This window comes from Bubalus kerabau, chromosome 6 (genome assembly GCF_029407905.1).
Source record: "Bubalus kerabau isolate K-KA32 ecotype Philippines breed swamp buffalo chromosome 6, PCC_UOA_SB_1v2, whole genome shotgun sequence".
Taxonomy (NCBI): domain Eukaryota; kingdom Metazoa; phylum Chordata; class Mammalia; order Artiodactyla; family Bovidae; genus Bubalus; species Bubalus kerabau.
Window position 1 is genome coordinate 108682243 of NC_073629.1, and position 17993 is coordinate 108700235.

Sequence of the window (17993 nt, forward strand, 5' to 3'; positions counted from 1 at the left end):
TAAATGACCAGACATTCAGTAGACTCGCCTTCCCGGAGCACCATCATAACTGTCGCTTTCGTTGTAACAGCGATGTTATTTTATTTCTTGGCATTTAAATCCATTTAATTGGTATGAAGAGGCCAATGTTTATGACTGTCTGATAACATTCTTCATAATTTCTTTACATTCCCCCCACTTCCACCTTTAAAAAAAAAAAAATGACAAAAAACCGTGGTCTTTTTCTGCATCTCTATGCCCAGGTGTTACTCTTAAGAAATCAAATCATTTGATAGCTAGTCTTCTTGGCTTCCTAAGCAGCTTGTTTTCTGAGTCAGATTCTGGCTTGATTTTCCTGTTTACCTTAGATTGTTCCATTGTTTGCTATAGTGTGTGGTTGGCTTACCTATTACTTCATTTTTTTCTCCCTTGTGCTTGTTTTGTGCAAAAAGAAACCAGCCAGAACCTTGCTACAGATCCTACCTTTTTCCGCAGGGCCACTGGTCATTCCCATCCAAAGTGCACCTGTCTTATTCTTGTACTTGCTGCTTTACTGCTGTCTGCCTGTTGACTTGTTATTGTTGTTTAGTTGCTAAGTTGTGTCCGACTCTTTGCGACCCCATGGATGGCAGTGCAGCAGTCTTCCCTGTCCTTCCCTGTCTCCCAGAGTGTGCTAAGACTTAAGTTCATCGAGTCAATGATTTAGAAGCTCGCAAATCAGAACATCGTCTCTCTGACCTGTCAGAATGAGAGCCTGTCAGTCTCAGGGTCAGCATTCTTAAGAATTGCTCCTTTAATACCTTTTTACTCCAGGTTTCTAAGCAGCTGTGTTTCCTTTTGTCGGTTCATGCAGTCACTTGGTTTCCTAAACTTTTTTACAACTATGCCCTTCCCAAGACCTTTTCAGGACTGTCGGGTTACTTCCCCTGAACCACATCAGTGAATGTGTCTCCCCGCACCCCTGAACTGACCTTGCACTTCTCTGCTGCATGGTTGGCCAAGAAGGGTGAAGAAACCCAGGAGTCACATACCAAATATGCTCTTTATGATGCACCAGAGTGTCCCAGAGCATTGATTGGGAGAAAATATATTTTTCTGCCAAGAAGCACAGGTATAGGTACACTTAATGAATTGGGTTGCTTGCTATGTTGGTCAGTGACATTCCAAGAGATCTTTTTTTTTTTTTTAGTGTGACAAATTTAAGATATCGAATAAGGGGGAAAATTTGACTCCAGTGTTTCAAAGCCTTTTTGTGATGTGCCCTTTACCGTGGGGACCCAGTTCCAATCTCATTGCTCATTATCAATCCCTACGGCCGTGTGAGGATCCTCTGAGACAAACCAGGTTGCTGCTGACTCTGCAGAGGGGACCCGCCCACTTTTAGTCTTTGCACACCGTGATTATATTCCTTTACAGGTTCCCTTGTGAACTCGCACAGAATCGCCCTGCAGAACTAGGACAGAGACAGTTTCTGCTTGAAATGCTAGTGTTGAGGATCTGTTCATTCTTTCCACAAGCTTTTATTTATTATCATCAGCATTTGTCAAATATCAGGAAGGACAAAGAAGTAATCCCTGCCCTGAGGGACTCTGGGGAGTCCAGAAGGAAGACCGCTGAGGCCGAAGGCGCAGGGTTCGGTAGGAAACCAGGATTGGAAGCATTTTCCCTTGCCAGCAGATGAAGCCAGTTGAGCGCGCTCTCCTGCATGCCGACTTGCGTGTCACATACTTCTTTTCAGCCATCAGCATTTCTATCACTGAGGCCCACTGGCTTGGAAGAGAGACCAGGGTGACTTTACATTCCAACTGGTTTTCCAGCATAATGCTGCAGGAATAACAGTTCTCAGATTTACATCGTACGTAGGCTGTACCTGTTGAGTATTGCTAATATTTCGATGTAGGACATTGGAGAAAGAATCTGAATATTCATGTTTTTCTCTTATTTAAATCTAGCTTATTCTTAAAATTGTTTCCTCTGTGATGTACACAGGGATAAGTTAGACCTCGGTTCCATCTTTGTTCTGGTATATACTAAGTGGCCTTGGGCAAGCTGCTCCGTTTCCTCTTTTGTAAAATTGAAATAAAAATATCCTGTCACTTTTTGTGAAGGTGAAATAAGATTTATTCATTTATACATGCACAGCAGGGGATGCATAAAGCGTTCAGGATCGCGCCTGGTGCCTGGAGGTTGTTTGGTGAAGGTCCACTCTTCCTTAAAGGCCCACGTGGTTCTCTTTTCTTTCTTTTTTAACAAATTTACTTCTGGCAGCACTGGCTCTTTGTTGCTGCGCTCAGGCTTTCTCTAGTTTCAGAGTTGAGAGGGCTCCTCTTTTTTTCAGTGCACGGGCTTGTCCTCGCAGTGACTTCTCTTCTTGTGGAGCATGGGCTCTAGGGCATGCAAGCTTGAGTAGTTGCGGTTCCCAGGCTCTACTGTGTGGATTTAGTGGTTTTGGCACATGGGCTCGGTTGCTCGGTGGCACGTGGGATCTTCCCGGACCAGGGATTGAACCTGTGTCCCCTGCATCTGCAAGTGGAATCTTATTCACTGTACCACCAGGAAAGTCCCCCACATGGTTCTTGAAGGAGGTATGGAAGGACGTATCCTCCTGTTGAAGAAAAGGTTAAACTGTTTTCGTTTGGAACTCTTTGGGAAGCGTTTTCTCCTGAAACAGGGTTATAGATTGTGTGTTTGGGTACCCTGGAGCCCAGTCACCCTTGACTTGCTGAACTGTCTTATTAATACGGTTGTGGAATGTGACCCACCATTTAGAACCATGTTTTACAAGGAGAACATGTTCATAGTCCCTCTGCAGGGGCTCTGGGTGCAGCCCTTGCCACAGGTAACCTTCCAGACATTCACCCTCCTCCCTTGGACTTCTTGACCTTCTTGAGAGCAGGCCCCCCAAAATTCCTTCCATGGTGGGCAGTTGGGGTACCAGGCAAGGCTGGGACTCTTTTTAAATATTGTTTTTAAAAACTTTTTACAATTGAGATAAAGTTGACATGCAACATAATGATTCCATGTTTGCAAATATTACAAAATGATCACCATAATAAGTCTAGTTAACATTTTTTTTCTCGTGATGAGAACTTTAAAAATCTACCGTGTCAGCAACTTTCAGATAGACGATACATATCTATTAACTGTAGTTAACTACATCCCCATGACTTACTTATTTCATAAGCTCAGGGCTCTTACAGCTAAAGAATGAGGACTCCTGGTTTGCTAGCAGTGGCAAGAGGGTTAGGTGGCTGGCATCTTTTGAGTGCCTGCTATGTACCAGGCACTGTGTTCAGGATTCTGATAGTCTTGTATTTTCGTAATGATCTGAGGCAAGAATCGTACAATGAAGCCCATTAGCTATGAGAAGGGCTGAGACGTGAAGGACAGCAGGGTGGCACTGGTTCCCTAAAGGTACAGGGTTGAGGCGTGGAGACAGTGTGTGAATTCAGCTATGTGGTGGGCAGTGCAGAGCTCTTCCATTTCTCCTTCGAGCTCTTTGGTTGCATTTGCTGGAGTGGGAGAGAGGAGATCACTGACAGTGTGGGGAGAGAGTTGCTGGGGAGAGGGATGGGAAGGAAGGGGCAGAGCCAGGCTGAGCATTGATTTATAAGTATGTTCAGGTGCTCAGTGTTCAGAATCAGAGACTCCCTTTCCTTACTGACAGTGGCGCTTTTAGTGTGTGTGGGATCTAATTCTGCTGAACTCATTTCTTTTTCCTCCAGCAGAAACTCAGCTTTTTTTCTCTTCTTGATTTTTTTTTTTTCCCTCCCGTGCACCACGTGGGGAGCTTAGTTCCCTGACGAGGGATTGAACCTGCGCCCCCTGCAGTGGCATCTTAACCACTGGACACTAGGGAAGTCCCACTTCTGAATTTTTTTTGAAGCTATTGTCTTCTAGAATTCCAGTGTTTAATTTTCTTATTTTTGCTTATCTCATTTCACCTTTCCTTCTCTGCTTCTATTAACTTACAAGGGCAAAATCATCTTTGTTAAATATTTTTCTGTTCTAGAACTACTCAGAGCACTTTATAAATCAACATCTGAAAACTTTTATGCCTCCTGCCCTCTATGAACGGAGAAGGCAATGGCACCCCATTCCAGTACTCTTGCCTGGAAAATCCCATGGATGGAGGAGCCTGCAGTCCCTGGGGTCGCTGCGAGTCGGACACAACTGAGCGGCTTCACCTTCACTCCAGTGTTCTTGCCTGGAGAATCCCAGGGACAGGGGAGCCTGGTGGGCTGCCATCTATGGGGTCGCACAGAGTCGGACACGACTGAAGTGACTTAGCAGCAGCAGCCCTTTATGAAACATTAGACCCCATCCTCAGTGATCCCAACCTGTGCTGTATCTGAGCTCCCTAACTCCCTAATCAGCAGCTGTTTAAGTGATGCAGTACTTAAGCTCTTCTGGAGAAACGTATTCCAATGGAATCTTTGGTGACATGTTCATATTACAGGTACTCTAGTTAATTTCTTAAACATTTTTTTTTAATTTTTAATATTATGTATTTGTTTTTGGCTGCACCGGGTCTTCTTTGCTGTACACGGGCTTTTCTCTAGTTGCGGAGAGTGGGGGCTACTCTGCAGTTGCGGTGCACAGGCTTCTCACTGCAGTGGCTCCTCTTGTTGTGAAACACGGTCTCGAGGCGCTCGGGCTTAGTTGCTCTGCTGAATGTGGAATCTTCCCAGACCAGCAGCAATCGAACCTGTGTCCCCTGCATTGGCAGGCAGATTCTTATCCACTGCACCACCAGGGAAGTCCCCTACTCTGGTTAATTTTGACAGGCCAGTTAATTATGTGTCCCTCAAGTTCTTTACAGAGAAGGCAATGGCACCCCACTCCAGTACTCTTGCCTGGAAAATCCCATGGATGGAGGAGCCTGGTAGGCTGCAGTCCCTGGAGTCGCTCGAGTCTGACACGACTGAGCGACTTCACTTTCACTTTTCACTTTCATGCCTTGGAGAAGGAAATGGCAACCCACTCCAGTGTTCTTGCCTGGAGAATCCCAGGGATGGGGGAGCCTGGTGGGCTGCCGTGTATGGGGTCGCACAGAGTCGGACACGCCTGAAGCGACTTAGCAGCAGCCGCAGCAGCAAGTTCTTTAAATTCAGGTTGGGCAACACCTCCTTTGAGAAGTTGTTCTTTTTAGTCATCCCCAAGCTTGAGTTTTTCTTCAGTCAGTTCAGTTCAGTTCAGTCGCTCAGTCGTGTCTGACTCTTGGCCACCCCATGGACTGCAGCACGCCAGGCTTCTCTATCCATCACCAACTCCTGGAGCTTGTTCAAATTCATGTCCATCAAGTTGGTGATGCCATCCAACCATCTCATCCTCTGTCGTCCTCTTCTCCTGCTGCCTCCTGGGTTTTTCTTAGTCTTTTTCTCTATATTTCCCTATATTCTAACATCTGTACATTTCCTCATACCCTATTGTTCTTGTCTGTTTGGGTCTCTTCTCGACTTGGAGCTTCTAGAGAGCAGGAGCCATTTTTTCTGTATTCCTATCTCCTGGGACAATATAATCCCTGGAACAGAACTTTTTTTGAATGCGTACACGCGTGAAAAACTTTAATTGTATTTAAATGTACCAAATGTTGCAATACGTCTGCTGAGTAAGGAGGTTTTTTGCAACTTCCTGCTCTGATCCAGTTTGAGGTGGTTTGTTTTCCCTTTTTGTGATATTTGATGCTGTTTAAAAACGATTCTGAAAGACAGTATTGGCACTTGCGTTTACTGCCTTCTTCCAGACAGGGTGAGATTGCACATTTGTTCAGTGTAGTATTAGGGAGCACTTGCTTTGACAGCCATGTGTCCCACCATTAAGTCCACACACCTTCCTCAGGCTGTGTCCTCTCCCCGGTCTCTCCCCTCCGCTGTTTTGTGTAAGAGTAGTTTTATTCATTATCTCCATCTCCTCCGTTTCCCCCAGCTTCTCAGCCTGGTAAGTCCTGGCTTCTGCTCTTACCCTTCACTAGTCTTGCTGGACTAGTTCTGATTTTGTGAGCTGAGTCTTAAGAAATGCTTCCTTAGTCACCTCTGCTAAATTTGACCTGGTTGACCCTCCTCCTTGAAACTCTGTCCCTTTGTTACTTAGAGCCCTTGCCCCTACTTTCCTCAACAATGAGTCCTGTTGGTTTAGTTTTGTTTGTTTAGTCATCTGTTCCTTCACTCAACAAGTCTAAGTCGCTGCTCCAGAGGCTGGTGCCTGAGGCTCTGACAGTGACCTGGTCGCGGGACTGGTCCTTGCTCTCCTGGAGCCGACTACAGTCTCGCTGGAGAGTAGCGGGTCATTGCTTCACTTTACAGATGTCTACTTGGTGCTTTCTGTTCTCCAGCTACTGCTGTGCCTAGCATCTAAATAGATAATTATGTAAATTATTTAACTATATGATTATTTCATCTTACTGGTATTCTGTGCTTTAAAGACATCAGGATGCCATGTGCTCTGCTTAGTCGCTTAGTTGTGTCTGACTCTTTGCGACCCCGTGGACGGTAGCCCTCTCCAGGCAAGAATACTGGAGTGGGCGGCCATGCCCTGCCCTCTTCCAGGGGATCTTCCCAACCCAGGAATTGAACCCAGGTCTCCTGCACTGCAGGCGGATTCTTTACTGTCTGAGCCACCAGGGAAGCCCAGGATGCCATGAAAACCTGTAATAAGAATTGTTGTTTAGTCACTGAGTCGAGTTCAACTCTTGTGACCCCATGGACTGTCGCCCACCAGTCTCCTCTGTTTATGGGATTTCCAAGGCAAGAATACTGGAGTGGGTTGCGATTTCCTTCTCTGAGGGATCTTCCCAACCCAAGGATCGAACTTGCGTCTCCTGCTTGGAAGGCAGATTCTTTACCGCTGAGCCAACTGGGAAGCCCCTGTAATAAGGATACCTCTTCTCATTCGGGAAGGGGGTAGGAATGGGTCAGGGAACAGGTTCCTGAGGAAGGAACACTTAATGGAAGCTTGAATTGGCCAAGTAAGAAAATCTAGATGAGAGCAGCGGTTGGCAGGGCAGAGAGACGGGAATGAGTAGTTAATTTCACTTGTTACTTAGGAAGTTATCAGCCGCTGTAGCATCTTAAGAAGGAAATTCTGCTCTTGTCATTCACCACTGTCATAAGCTCTGTGACTGAGACTTGCAGACTCCTTAATTAGAGCATTCACAGTCATGGTTCTCCTCCCTGGTCAGTGATCATTTTGAAATCTCTGTCTCGAAGTGCCAAAGAGGTTTTCCGTCTTGAGAAATCAGGACATGTGCATGAGAGGATAGTTAACTGTGTAAGCTAAGTGTCAAGTGAGTGGTATAGTTAAATATTGTTGGAATTCAGAGAAGGGCACTGTCACGTAGGTATGGAATGGCAGTGGAGGGCCTGGTGGTGGTGAAGCTTGAGTGGAAGAGATTGGGAAAAGCAGAGAAGAAAGGAACTGGACATTTCCTTTCTAATGGGACTCTAGTGTTGCAGTTAGGGAAGAGGGTACTGTCCCTTGTGGGCCTTAACAGTTCTCTGCTGCTGGCCTGAAGAGGACCTTGAAGGAGTTTGAATACAAGGCTAGGGAATTGGGACTTTATCATTTGAGCAGGGAAATGGCATGTGTGCGCACTGTTTTAGAATAAATCTGGTGGTGATTGGCTTCAAAACTAGACCCTGAGACATGAGAATGCCTGATCAGTAGTTCAATTCAGCGGGTATTTATGGAGCACCTCTGGTGTGGCCTAGGGAAGGGAAAGGGGTGTATGAGCAGGAGAACCCTTGTCTGGGGAACTTAAAATCCTGTGCAAAATCCTACTAGGTATTGGGCTTTTGAGAGAAGGACCTGGAGCCCAGGGGAGATGGGAGGACTTGGGGCCCCTCCCTCCCCACCTCCACAGGTTTTTAGGGTTTGGCAAACAGATGCCTGTTTGTGTAGAATGGTTTTCACATTTAACAGTTATTTTTAATCAAAAGAACATTATTTCATGATATATGAAAATGATGAAATTCAGATTTCCTTGTCCATAGATAAAGTTTATTTGGAGCACAGGCTTGCTTGTCCATTTATGTACTCTGTGGTTACTTTCGGTGCTTCCCAGATGGCTCAGTGATAAAGAGTCTGCCTAAACCCTGGGTCAGGAAGATCCCCTGGGAAAGGAAATGACAGCCCACTCCAGTATTCTTGCCTGGAGAATCCCATGGACAGAGGAGCCTGGCAGGCCACAGTCCATGGGGTTGCAAAAGAGTCAGACACAACTTAGTGTCTAAACAACAACAAACTGTTGCTTCCACTTACATACAGCAGTGGAGTTGAGTAGCTGCAAGAGAGACCACGTGGCCCAAAAGGCCCTTGAGTCGCTGCATCCTAACATCAGATCCTCCTTCTCTGAAACTGGATGTCCTCCTCCCTACCTCAGGCCTTTCCCTCCACCCGGGCTTTTAAATATCCTTGTCATCTTTATGTTCCTCCCAGATCCTCAGCTTCTTTCTTCCAGGACCATTTTCCTTCCAAATATGCTCAAAACCTATCTTAGTTCAAACAAACAAGACTTCATCAACTCAGAGGTCCATTGTGCTGCTGCCACTCTGCACCTCCAGCCTCTATCCCTGCCTTTCGTGATTCACCTTAAGCCAGACTTCTGGCTTTGTCAGTCCATTAAAACTAGTCTTGCTGAGTCCTTGGTGAATTCCTAGCTGCTGGAGCCTATACTTTCCCTAGTCCTTCCTATATTCCTTGTTTTCTCTGAAAACATCCTGACCATTCTCTTTTCCTTAAGACCTTTTATCTTTTGGCTTCTGTGACGCCCATCTCCTTTGCATTCTCTTCCCAGTTCCCCAGTCATGTTACCCGTTCACCCATCAATGGCGTCGCTTCTTTTTACCAGTTTCCTAAACATTGGTGACGTTCAGGAGCCCGTCCTTTGGCCTCGTGGCCAAGATTTTATTGAGCATCTACTATATGCCAGTCCCTATGTTGAAATACTTTGCATGAATTATCCCTAATCCTTATAACAACCCTAAAAGATTGATTTTCTTTCCTTCATGTTGTAAATAGGGACTGGAGACTTAGCTTAAGTAATTTTCCCAAAGTTACACAGTAAGTAGCAGAGTTGGGCCTTGAACCAGCCTGCTTTATTATATAGTAAAGGCAACTATTATCTGTGTACCAGAAACTCCTGCGCTAGACTTTATTTTTTAGCTTCCAGCCTATTATGTGTGCCTACTAGACATTCCTACTGGACATTGAGGTACCTGGCAGTACCTCAAACCCAACTTATCACTTCTCCCCACCCTCTGTCCAGTCCAAAATTGGCATGTGACCATCTGTTTTGTCATCCAGGCCCTAGTCTTGGGAGTTGATCTTGACCTTGCCTTTCCCCATTGCTACCACGCCTCAGCACACAGCTGTCACTAGAGCCACCCATCTCCCCCCTTTTATTTTCTCTGGAATTTATCTCTCATAATGTCCACCGCCACTTTTTTTATTTATGCTGTGTGGGCATGCGGGATCTTAGTTCCCTGACCAGGGATTGAACCCATCCCCCCTATAATTGGGAGCACAGAGTCTTAACCCCTGGACTGCCAGGGAAGTCCTGTCACTTCCCTAGTTTGGATTCTTCTCACCTCTGTCTTGGACAGTTGTCCCCCCTCTCCCTCTCTTCACCTCTGCTATCCTTTCTTCTGTTCGCTTACCCTCCAGTCTATCTTCCATAGGCTTCCAGAATGAGCTCTTGTAAACCCCACATCTGGTTGTGTTGCTATCTTGGTTAAAACCAAGATATCTTGGCTCCCTGTTGTCCTGTTCCTCTACTTCACAGCTTACCTGAGGAGGCTTCACTCATTTTTCTAGATTCTTTTTCCAGTCTCTTACCTACTGAGGTGTATTTGTGGTCTCTTGGACCAGTGTTCTCATTCATCTCTGCATGTAGTTCTCAAGGTGTTACCTCATTCTGGAATGCCCATCTCTTCCAGTTTGTCTAAGGAACACTTTTTCAGTTAATCCCTAAAAAATAGACCAACAGGCAAACCAAAACGCATCCTCAGTTCAGACAGAATGCCTCAGTTTCCAAGCCTTCATTGAGTCCAGTCTTTCTGAGAAGGATTAGGTTTCCCTTTTTTATGCTTCCCAAGCACCGTGGGTGTGTACATCGTCCAACTCAGCACAGTCTATAATCATTTGTGCACATGGGCCTCCTTAAAATGATGCTCCTTAAAAGGAAAGCTTTTTGTCTTGTTCACCTTTTTATCTGTGGTACCTAGCTTGTTGCCTGGGATATAGGAGTTCATTAACTGTTGAATGAATACCAGTAGCGTGGCGAGAGCAGTAGACTAAAGCTCGGAGAACGATGAGGATTGAAGGAGGAAGGTGTTTGCTAAAGCTGAAGAACAGGCAGAACTAGCGCCTTGATATGTGTAGCATCAGGACATTGACAGAGTCTTTTCGCAGATGCTTTGTCTCACTTTGTTCTGCTCACAAGCACCGTGAGACAGCAGGACATTCAGTTCTGCTGTGTAGAAATAAAGAACCTTTAGTTCAGAGACGTGGAAAGACCTGCGCAAAGTCCTGAACCCAAGCGCCAGTATTCATTTTTCTCCAGCCAAGGCTGTGTTGCTTCCCCTTTCCCAGGAGAGAGATGGGGAAGGTTTGGAAGATGAGAGAGAAGCTTTGGGCTGAACCTATATGTAGAAGTTAAAGAAAAGGAGTGAGTGACTCAGGGAAGAAGATAAAGAGCCCCACGGAATTGCTTTGTGGTGTAGGACACGTTTTCAGAAGGAGAGGGCATCGGTGAGAAATTTTTTTCCAATACTAAAGGAAAATTGGGACGGAGGAAAGAGCTTGAGCACCAGCAAGCTCAAGAGCATGGTTTCGTCTGGTGAAGGCAGCTTGCCGAGTGGTTCCACAGGCATTGTGGGAAGTGGAGGCTCCTGTGGAGAGCACGCTTTCCAGGAACGGTGTTGAGGTAAGGGGACCAAGAGGAGCAGTTTGAGAAGCGCCATACTGCCAGATATTCCCAGAAATTCGTGATACACGTTTTTCATTTTGTAGATCTGAAGTTATAGAAGAGACTATGCTGGTATATAATTGAACTCGTACACCTATGACTGAGTATATAAATTTCAGAATGTTTTAAACTCAGTTTTATACTGGTTGGTTCTCCTCAGGTTATAGGCCCAGAGGACAGGATGTTGAGTCAAACCTTAAAGTCAAATCATATGTGAGTGTGGGTGAGTGTAGTAGTATGTGCCCACCTTTAGGGGGTGGGTGTTGAGTGGACACTGGTCTTATATTCGTTTAGAGTTATTTACCTGCCTCTGCCTTGTCTCTTGCCCACTGCTCTCATCACTTGTTGCCCCGGTGTAATTTGCTCAGCAGGAAGATTTCCCCACTTGTGTTAGAGGGTGCTTTCTGTGTCGACGACAGAAGCCTATGTATCTCACCTGCCTCTCCCGAGAGCCAAGCTCTTGGGGAAGTTCGGCCCTGGGCAGCTCTGTTGTGCCACTGACGAGGTGTCCTCCGTCTGCCAGGTAAAGCGGTACCAGTGCACCTTTGAGGGCTGTCCCCGCACCTACAGCACAGCAGGCAACCTGCGCACCCACCAGAAGACCCACCGAGGGGAGTACACCTTCGTCTGTAACCAGGAGGGCTGCGGCAAGGCCTTCCTCACCTCCTACAGCCTCAGGATCCACGTGCGGGTGCACACGAAGGAGAAGCCATTTGAGTGCGACGTGCAGGGCTGTGAGAAGGCGTTCAACACGCTGTACAGGTCAGCACCCCCACGCCCAGCACCGCCTGCCCCCAAGCCCGGCTCTGCCGTGACCGCGGCGCTCCCCCTGCGTGCAGACGTTCCCATGCAGGGCTTTAAAGAGGGCAGCCGCGCTCAGCTGCTGACAGTTCCTCAGAGGAGCTGTTACTTAAACATGGACACATCCTGGATCGGTTACAGTCAGAGAAGCTTTGTGTCTGGATTTGTATTTCCCGGAATGACATCCCGGCCTGAGGATTTTAGTAGTTGGTATGGAATAATATCTCCTGTTGGCTCAGGAGCTTGGTATTAAGGATTCTTTGATTTCCTTCCCAGCCTCAACTTGAAGATTAACTTTTTTCTACCCCCAAGAAGTGGGGAGTGGTCTGCTCATTAGCCCTTTCCCTTTTCTACCATTTATATCAGGAGACTTATATTAGTCTTCAGCACTGGCTATCACATAGCAAATATAATAGCTAACACTGGCGGGCTCCAGTCCATAGGATCACAAAGAGGTGGACACAGCTGAGCACGCGCACCTAAAAAGCACTCACTGCGTGGTAGGCCGTGTCCTGTGTGCTGCAAAGGCAATGGAAGCAGAGAGGTTTTGTAACTGGGTCAAGATCCCCTTCTGGTAGAGGAGACCAGAATTTGAGTCCCAGTCAGCCTGGCTTCAGGGTCACACTCACACCACTCTGCTGTATAATTGTTTGAATTTCTCTTTGAGCACAAAATGTTGATATTAGTGTATTATGACTGTAGAATTCTTATGTGCTTGACCTTGATGCACATTAAGCTGGTGTGGGAAAGCTCTGGCGTGCATTATGACAAAGGGGATTTCTATGGGGTATCTTGCAGGCTGAAAGCACATCAGAGGCTTCACACAGGGAAGACGTTTAACTGTGAATCTGAAGGCTGCAGCAAGTACTTCACCACACTCAGTGATCTGAGGAAGCACATTCGAACCCATACAGGAGAAAAGCCATTTCGGTGGGTCTTGCTGTTTTCTGTTTATCACTGACCAGGTTTCAGGGGGGTGTCTTGATGTACTCTAGTATTTTTCAGAATGGGAAGGAAATTCCCTTTGCTAGTTCTCTGGGCAGTGTTTGCTCTCCCCAGGATAGCTATAAACTACTGCAGACTGAGGGAGGGGTGATGGGGTCCAAGAGCGTCTCCACCTGCTCTGTGGATGGTGGCTTCTCTGCCTTATTCTTTCCCTTTACTTTTACGAAGCGTTTACTGAAACTCCCTCATCAGTACTAGAGAAATGCTAACATGTAGGCTCTCCTCCTGAGAACCTTAGTCTGCTCTGGTGGAAAAGAACAGGTAACCAGACAGTATGAGAATGAGATTCTGAGCACAGGGGCAAGGATACCTTCCTAAGAAGAGGTGAGAAAGGAAGGAGGGAATGAGGGGCAAAGACACTTAAGCTAGTGGTGCAAGAATTGTTTTTTTTTGTTTGTTTTTTAATCACTTGTTTGGTTGTTGCTTTGTAATATGTCATATGTACATACAAACATTATAGAAGCATCTTTTTTTAAAAAAAGTAATTAATTTATGTTAATTGGAGGCTAATTACTTTACAATATTGTAGTGGTGTTTGCTATACATTGACATGAATCAGCCATGGGTGTACATGTGTTCCCCGTCCTGAACCCCCCTCCCACCTCCCTCCCCATCCCATCCCTCAGGGTCATCCCAGTGCACCAGCCCTGGGCACCCGCCTCATTCATCGAACCTGGACTGGCGATCTGTTTCACATATGATAATATACGTGTTTCAGTGCTATTCTCTCAAATCATCCTACCCTCGCCTTCTCCCACAGAGTCCACAAATCTGTTCTTTACATCTGTGTCTCTTTTGCTGTCTCTCATATAGGGTCATCATTACCATCTTTCTAAATTCCATATATATGCGTTAATATACTGTATTGGTGTTTTTGTTTCTGACTTACTTCACTCTGTATAATAGGCTCCAGTTTCACCCACCTCATTAGAACTGATTCAAATGCGTTCTTTTTAATAGCTGAGTAATATTCCATTGTGTATATGTACCACAGCTTTCTTATCCATTTGTCTGCTGATGGACATCTAGGTTGCTTCCATGTCCTAGCTATTGTAAACAGTGCTAGGAGCATCCATTTTTATCTATAGATTTCCATTTATATATATATGTGAACACACTTATATATTTAATTGATACATGTATAAATATAAGCTTGAAGGAAGGAGTTGTATCATCTAATTTCTCCTGTGCTCACAGCATATAGTGTGGTTCTGGGCATTCAGCAGGGATTGAAAAACAACTTTGGAGTGATTATATGATGTTTTTAATGAGGTAACCAGTTTGTAAGGATTCGTCCTAAATATAACGTATCTATATATTACTGAAAACTGCCTATAAACATGTTTCTGAATTTAGGCAGGAGGGATTGCTGTTACATTCATGGCATTAAATACGCTGCCTTTCTATTCTCAAATCACTCATCTTGTTAGGACACCTAAAAATCGGAACATCTTCAGGGATAGTCAACTCTTAAACACCAATTAAAAGGAAGTGTGTTTTTTAAGAATTACAGATACATTTCTGAGTCATGGCCCCTCTAAAGGCAAGAATGTTTGGATCCTAGTTGGTTACTCCCCAGCTGCTGTGAAGCTTGGGTTTCTTTTTTCCCCATAGGGCTATCAAGGGGATTCTGATTTCTCATCAATTACACGTGTTTTTGTCATGATTAAAACTGCTAATTTTTCTTGAATTTTAGATGGGGCTTTAGATGGAATGATTTTATGTACTTAAAAAGTAAAATGCTTTAGAGAAGCTTTCTATTTAAAGAAATAAAATATTTTGGCTTATAAGTATATGCATTCATTCATGTAAATAGTGACCGAATGCCTGCTATGTGCAAGACTATAGCAGATGTGAAGAACTACATGGACCCTGCCCTCAAAGGAATTGCAATCTAGGAGAAGAGATAACAAATGTATGCACACAGAGATAAAATAAGATTGGGAATGACAGGTGCCATAAAAGTAGCACGTAGATAAATGCCCTTGGAGTCCTAAGGAGGGAAGTATTACCTCTAGTTTTAGTTATCAAAGTAAAAGAGAAAAGTTCTCTGAAGATGACCGATAATCACATTGTAGCCAGTGTATTCTAACTGATTTTGCTCTTTGTATTTCGGGCCCTGTGCCTATGTGAAAGCCTCGGTACCCATCACTGATATTCCTTATGTTTCATTTGCCACAGTAGATTTTCCATATGCATTCTCATTGCCAATAGAATTCTGTTGTGTCATTCATCAAAAGGCTTTTATTGTTAGGGCTCTCAGCATGTGCCTTACCTGTAGGACGAGAAACACGTTTCCTGGGCCAGCCTCTCCCTCTGATCCCAGATTTGTCACCTTACTTTTCCAGGGACCTGTCATCATTCCCACCTGTAAAACCCGTTTTGTCGATCTGATCATAGTGTTCTGAGCAGTTTTAATTTATGTTTGTATTTACAAGAGATATTAAAGATGAAGGTCGATTAGCTAATGACTGCTATCCTTTCTGCTTAAACAACTTCCTTAGGTGTGATCATGATGGCTGTGGAAAAGCATTTGCAGCAAGCCACCACCTTAAAACTCACGTCCGTACACATACTGGTGAGCTTAGGCTAATGTTTATCTTTTAACCTTCGTTGAGCCAGTAAATACGTGTGTTTCCATCGAGGCCGGTACAGCTTTGTGGAGAGAGCAAGTCTAATCAGTTGGCCTTCACCTATAATGTTTGAGTTCCTCTCAGATGTTAAAAAGGATCTAAAGACTGGACTCAGGAGCTTAACCTTAAGAAATAAAACCAATTCAGAGATACTCAGTAAAGAATCTGAGGGGAGAAAGAAACTAGCTTCTCTTTTAACTTCCTAGGAGCAGGCCATTCTCAGTGCTTTGCTCTCTATTAAATTGTAGGACTGGGATGATTAATTTGTGGGTGATTGATCCAGTGTATTACTTGAACCCTCATTAGCATATTTACTTCTCTATGTTAGGGGAAAGTAGATGTCTCAATCCAGTGAAATGATTTTATGGTGAAATTAACACCTCTTTTCATTCTTGCAGGTGAAAGACCCTTTTTCTGCCCCAGTAATGGCTGTGAGAAAACATTCAGCACTCAATACAGTCTCAAAAGTCACATGAAAGGTCACGATAACAAAGGAAACTCATACAGTGCACTTCTAAATCACAGTGGATCAGAGGTGCGGAGTGTTTTGTCTCTCGTTTTGATCTGGGCACCATAGAACAGCGACAGTTGTTTGTGTCTCAAAATAAAAGGTTAAAATGCCTTCTCTCTAAATCTGTTAGCGAGAGAGAAGAATCAATGTCAAGATCTACATCTTTGTGAGGGGGTCGCAGAAGCCAGAAATTTCACCAGGCCCCCTGTGCATGAGCCCCTGATTCGGCTCCGCCTCCCCTCCGTCAGGTCTGGTGGAAGAGGTGTCTTGGAACCAGAGGTCTCAGAATGGCTACCAGGGTCGGCCAGGTGCTCTCAAAGGGTGTTATTTTCCCATTCTTGTCGTGTAAAATGGTACATTTGAACTTGAGTTTGGGACACGATTTAATGATTTGCTTCACCCTTCCATTAATCCATCGCTGGAGAACCAGGTGGAGTCTGGGAAGGTGGTCCCCTGCCCTTTAGAATTGTCTGCAGACGTGATGGTTTGATAGCCACTGCCTTTAAGGCATTGAACCACAGACAAGCCTCTGCAGAGGTTTAGGTGGTTTTGTTTGTTTTTCTTACCAAGCCCTCTCCTCTGTGGCTTCTTTCCAGAGAGATCCTGGGATAAATTTACTGTTACTACTTCTGATATGGTATTGGGCACTTACCTTATGTCTTTTGCACCCAAAAAGTGAGAACTGTTATTATTTTACTATTTTATAAATAAAGTGGAAGCTCACTGACCCCCTTTAGAATAATAAGATTCTTAAAGTATGTAATATGGTTTTGATTTGGGGAGAGACAGCATGATTCTTTGGTTTCTGATTTTTAAACAGAAAAGGATCCCTTTAAAAGGACTCTTCCTCCTGTGTTTTATTGGTAATAATAACTAATATTTACTGAATGTTTACTGTATGCCAAGTACTGTGCTAAGTTTTCTTCAGTGAATTATCCTGCTTACAAGAGGTCGGTATTATTATTCCCATACCACTGATAGAGAAACCCGAGGTAAGGAGAAATTAAATAACTTGCCTAAGTATCCAAAGCTTGTAATTAGCACCCTTTAGGCAGACCATCTGATTCCAGAGCTTGGTCTTGACCCGCCGCCACCCGCCACCACCCCCCCTCCCGCCCCCAATCATAGGAGGCAAAACAGCATTGGTTGTGAAGAGTCTGAATTCACATCCAAGCTCCACCACTAGACGCATGACCTTAGGCAAATGGCTTCTTTGTGCCTCAGTCTCACTGTCTGTAAAACCAGATAAAAACACTAAGATTTGAGAGTCTTTGTCCACAAAGCTGCATTTATGAAGTCATGATCCGTTTTCTCAGTTTTGTAACAATCACAGTTTCTCACCAATAGCTTCTGCGCATTGGAGGCCCCAGTGCACAGGGTCCAGACTTCACATCTCTTGGCTGACTGTTAGCTCCCCAGTGGAGCGAATCTGCTCTAGTCTTAGGCTTTCAAAGCTATCAGGATTGCCTTTGAGTCCTAAATTTATATCTCTAGCCCAGATTTCTTCCTGAACTTCAGACATGTATTCAACCTCCTACTTGATGTCTCCACCCAGCTGTCACCTACGTTTCCCAGACCTGACGCATCCAACCTGTTCCTCCTGCAGTCTTCCACGTCTTAGTAAATGGCACCTCTGTTTTTCTACTGGCGCAGACCAAAAATACTGGAGTCATTCTTGACTCCTCTTTTTTTTCCCTCATTCCACACACCCACCAGCATCTATCGGTTCCATCTTTCTAGAATCTGATCTGATTACTTCATTCAAGCCCTTGTCATTGTTGGCCTGGATTCTTGCAATGACCTGCTAAGTGGTTTTCTTAGCACCTTTCCCCTCCCTTCTCCCCACTGATACTCCACCCTGATCTTCCTAAACAATGAGGCAAATGTCTGTTCTCTGCTTATAACCCTTCAGTAGCTTCTTATATCACTTAAGGTAAAAATTAGAATCTTTACAGTGGTCCAGAAAGTCCTAGACACTGTGGCCTGGTCACTTCTCTCTTCATTTACTTCACTTCATTTCACTTGAGCCGCACCATCTGCCTTGTGGTTCCTTGAACTGGGGAAGCCCGCCTTGCCTCCAGGCCTTTGTATGTGCTGT

General features: G+C 44.9%; 2 protein-coding genes across 3 annotated transcripts in view; one reads left to right on the forward strand and one right to left on the reverse strand.

The window, feature by feature from the left end:
• UTP11 (UTP11 small subunit processome component) overlaps nt 1-17993 on the reverse strand; it is a 250829-nt gene that overhangs the window by 127634 nt on the left and 105202 nt on the right. The gene's annotated exons all lie outside the window — the stretch shown is intronic.
• The window catches only part of MTF1 (metal regulatory transcription factor 1), a 43993-nt gene that overhangs the window by 5977 nt on the left and 20023 nt on the right, over nt 1-17993 (forward strand). For both annotated transcript variants that reach the window (XM_055586334.1, XM_055586335.1), the window contains exons 3-6: nt 11469-11707; nt 12545-12676; nt 15256-15329; nt 15783-15919. In XM_055586334.1, the coding sequence (XP_055442309.1) occupies nt 11469-11707; nt 12545-12676; nt 15256-15329; nt 15783-15919 (582 nt within the window). The remainder of the gene's footprint in view (nt 1-11468; nt 11708-12544; nt 12677-15255; nt 15330-15782; nt 15920-17993) is intronic.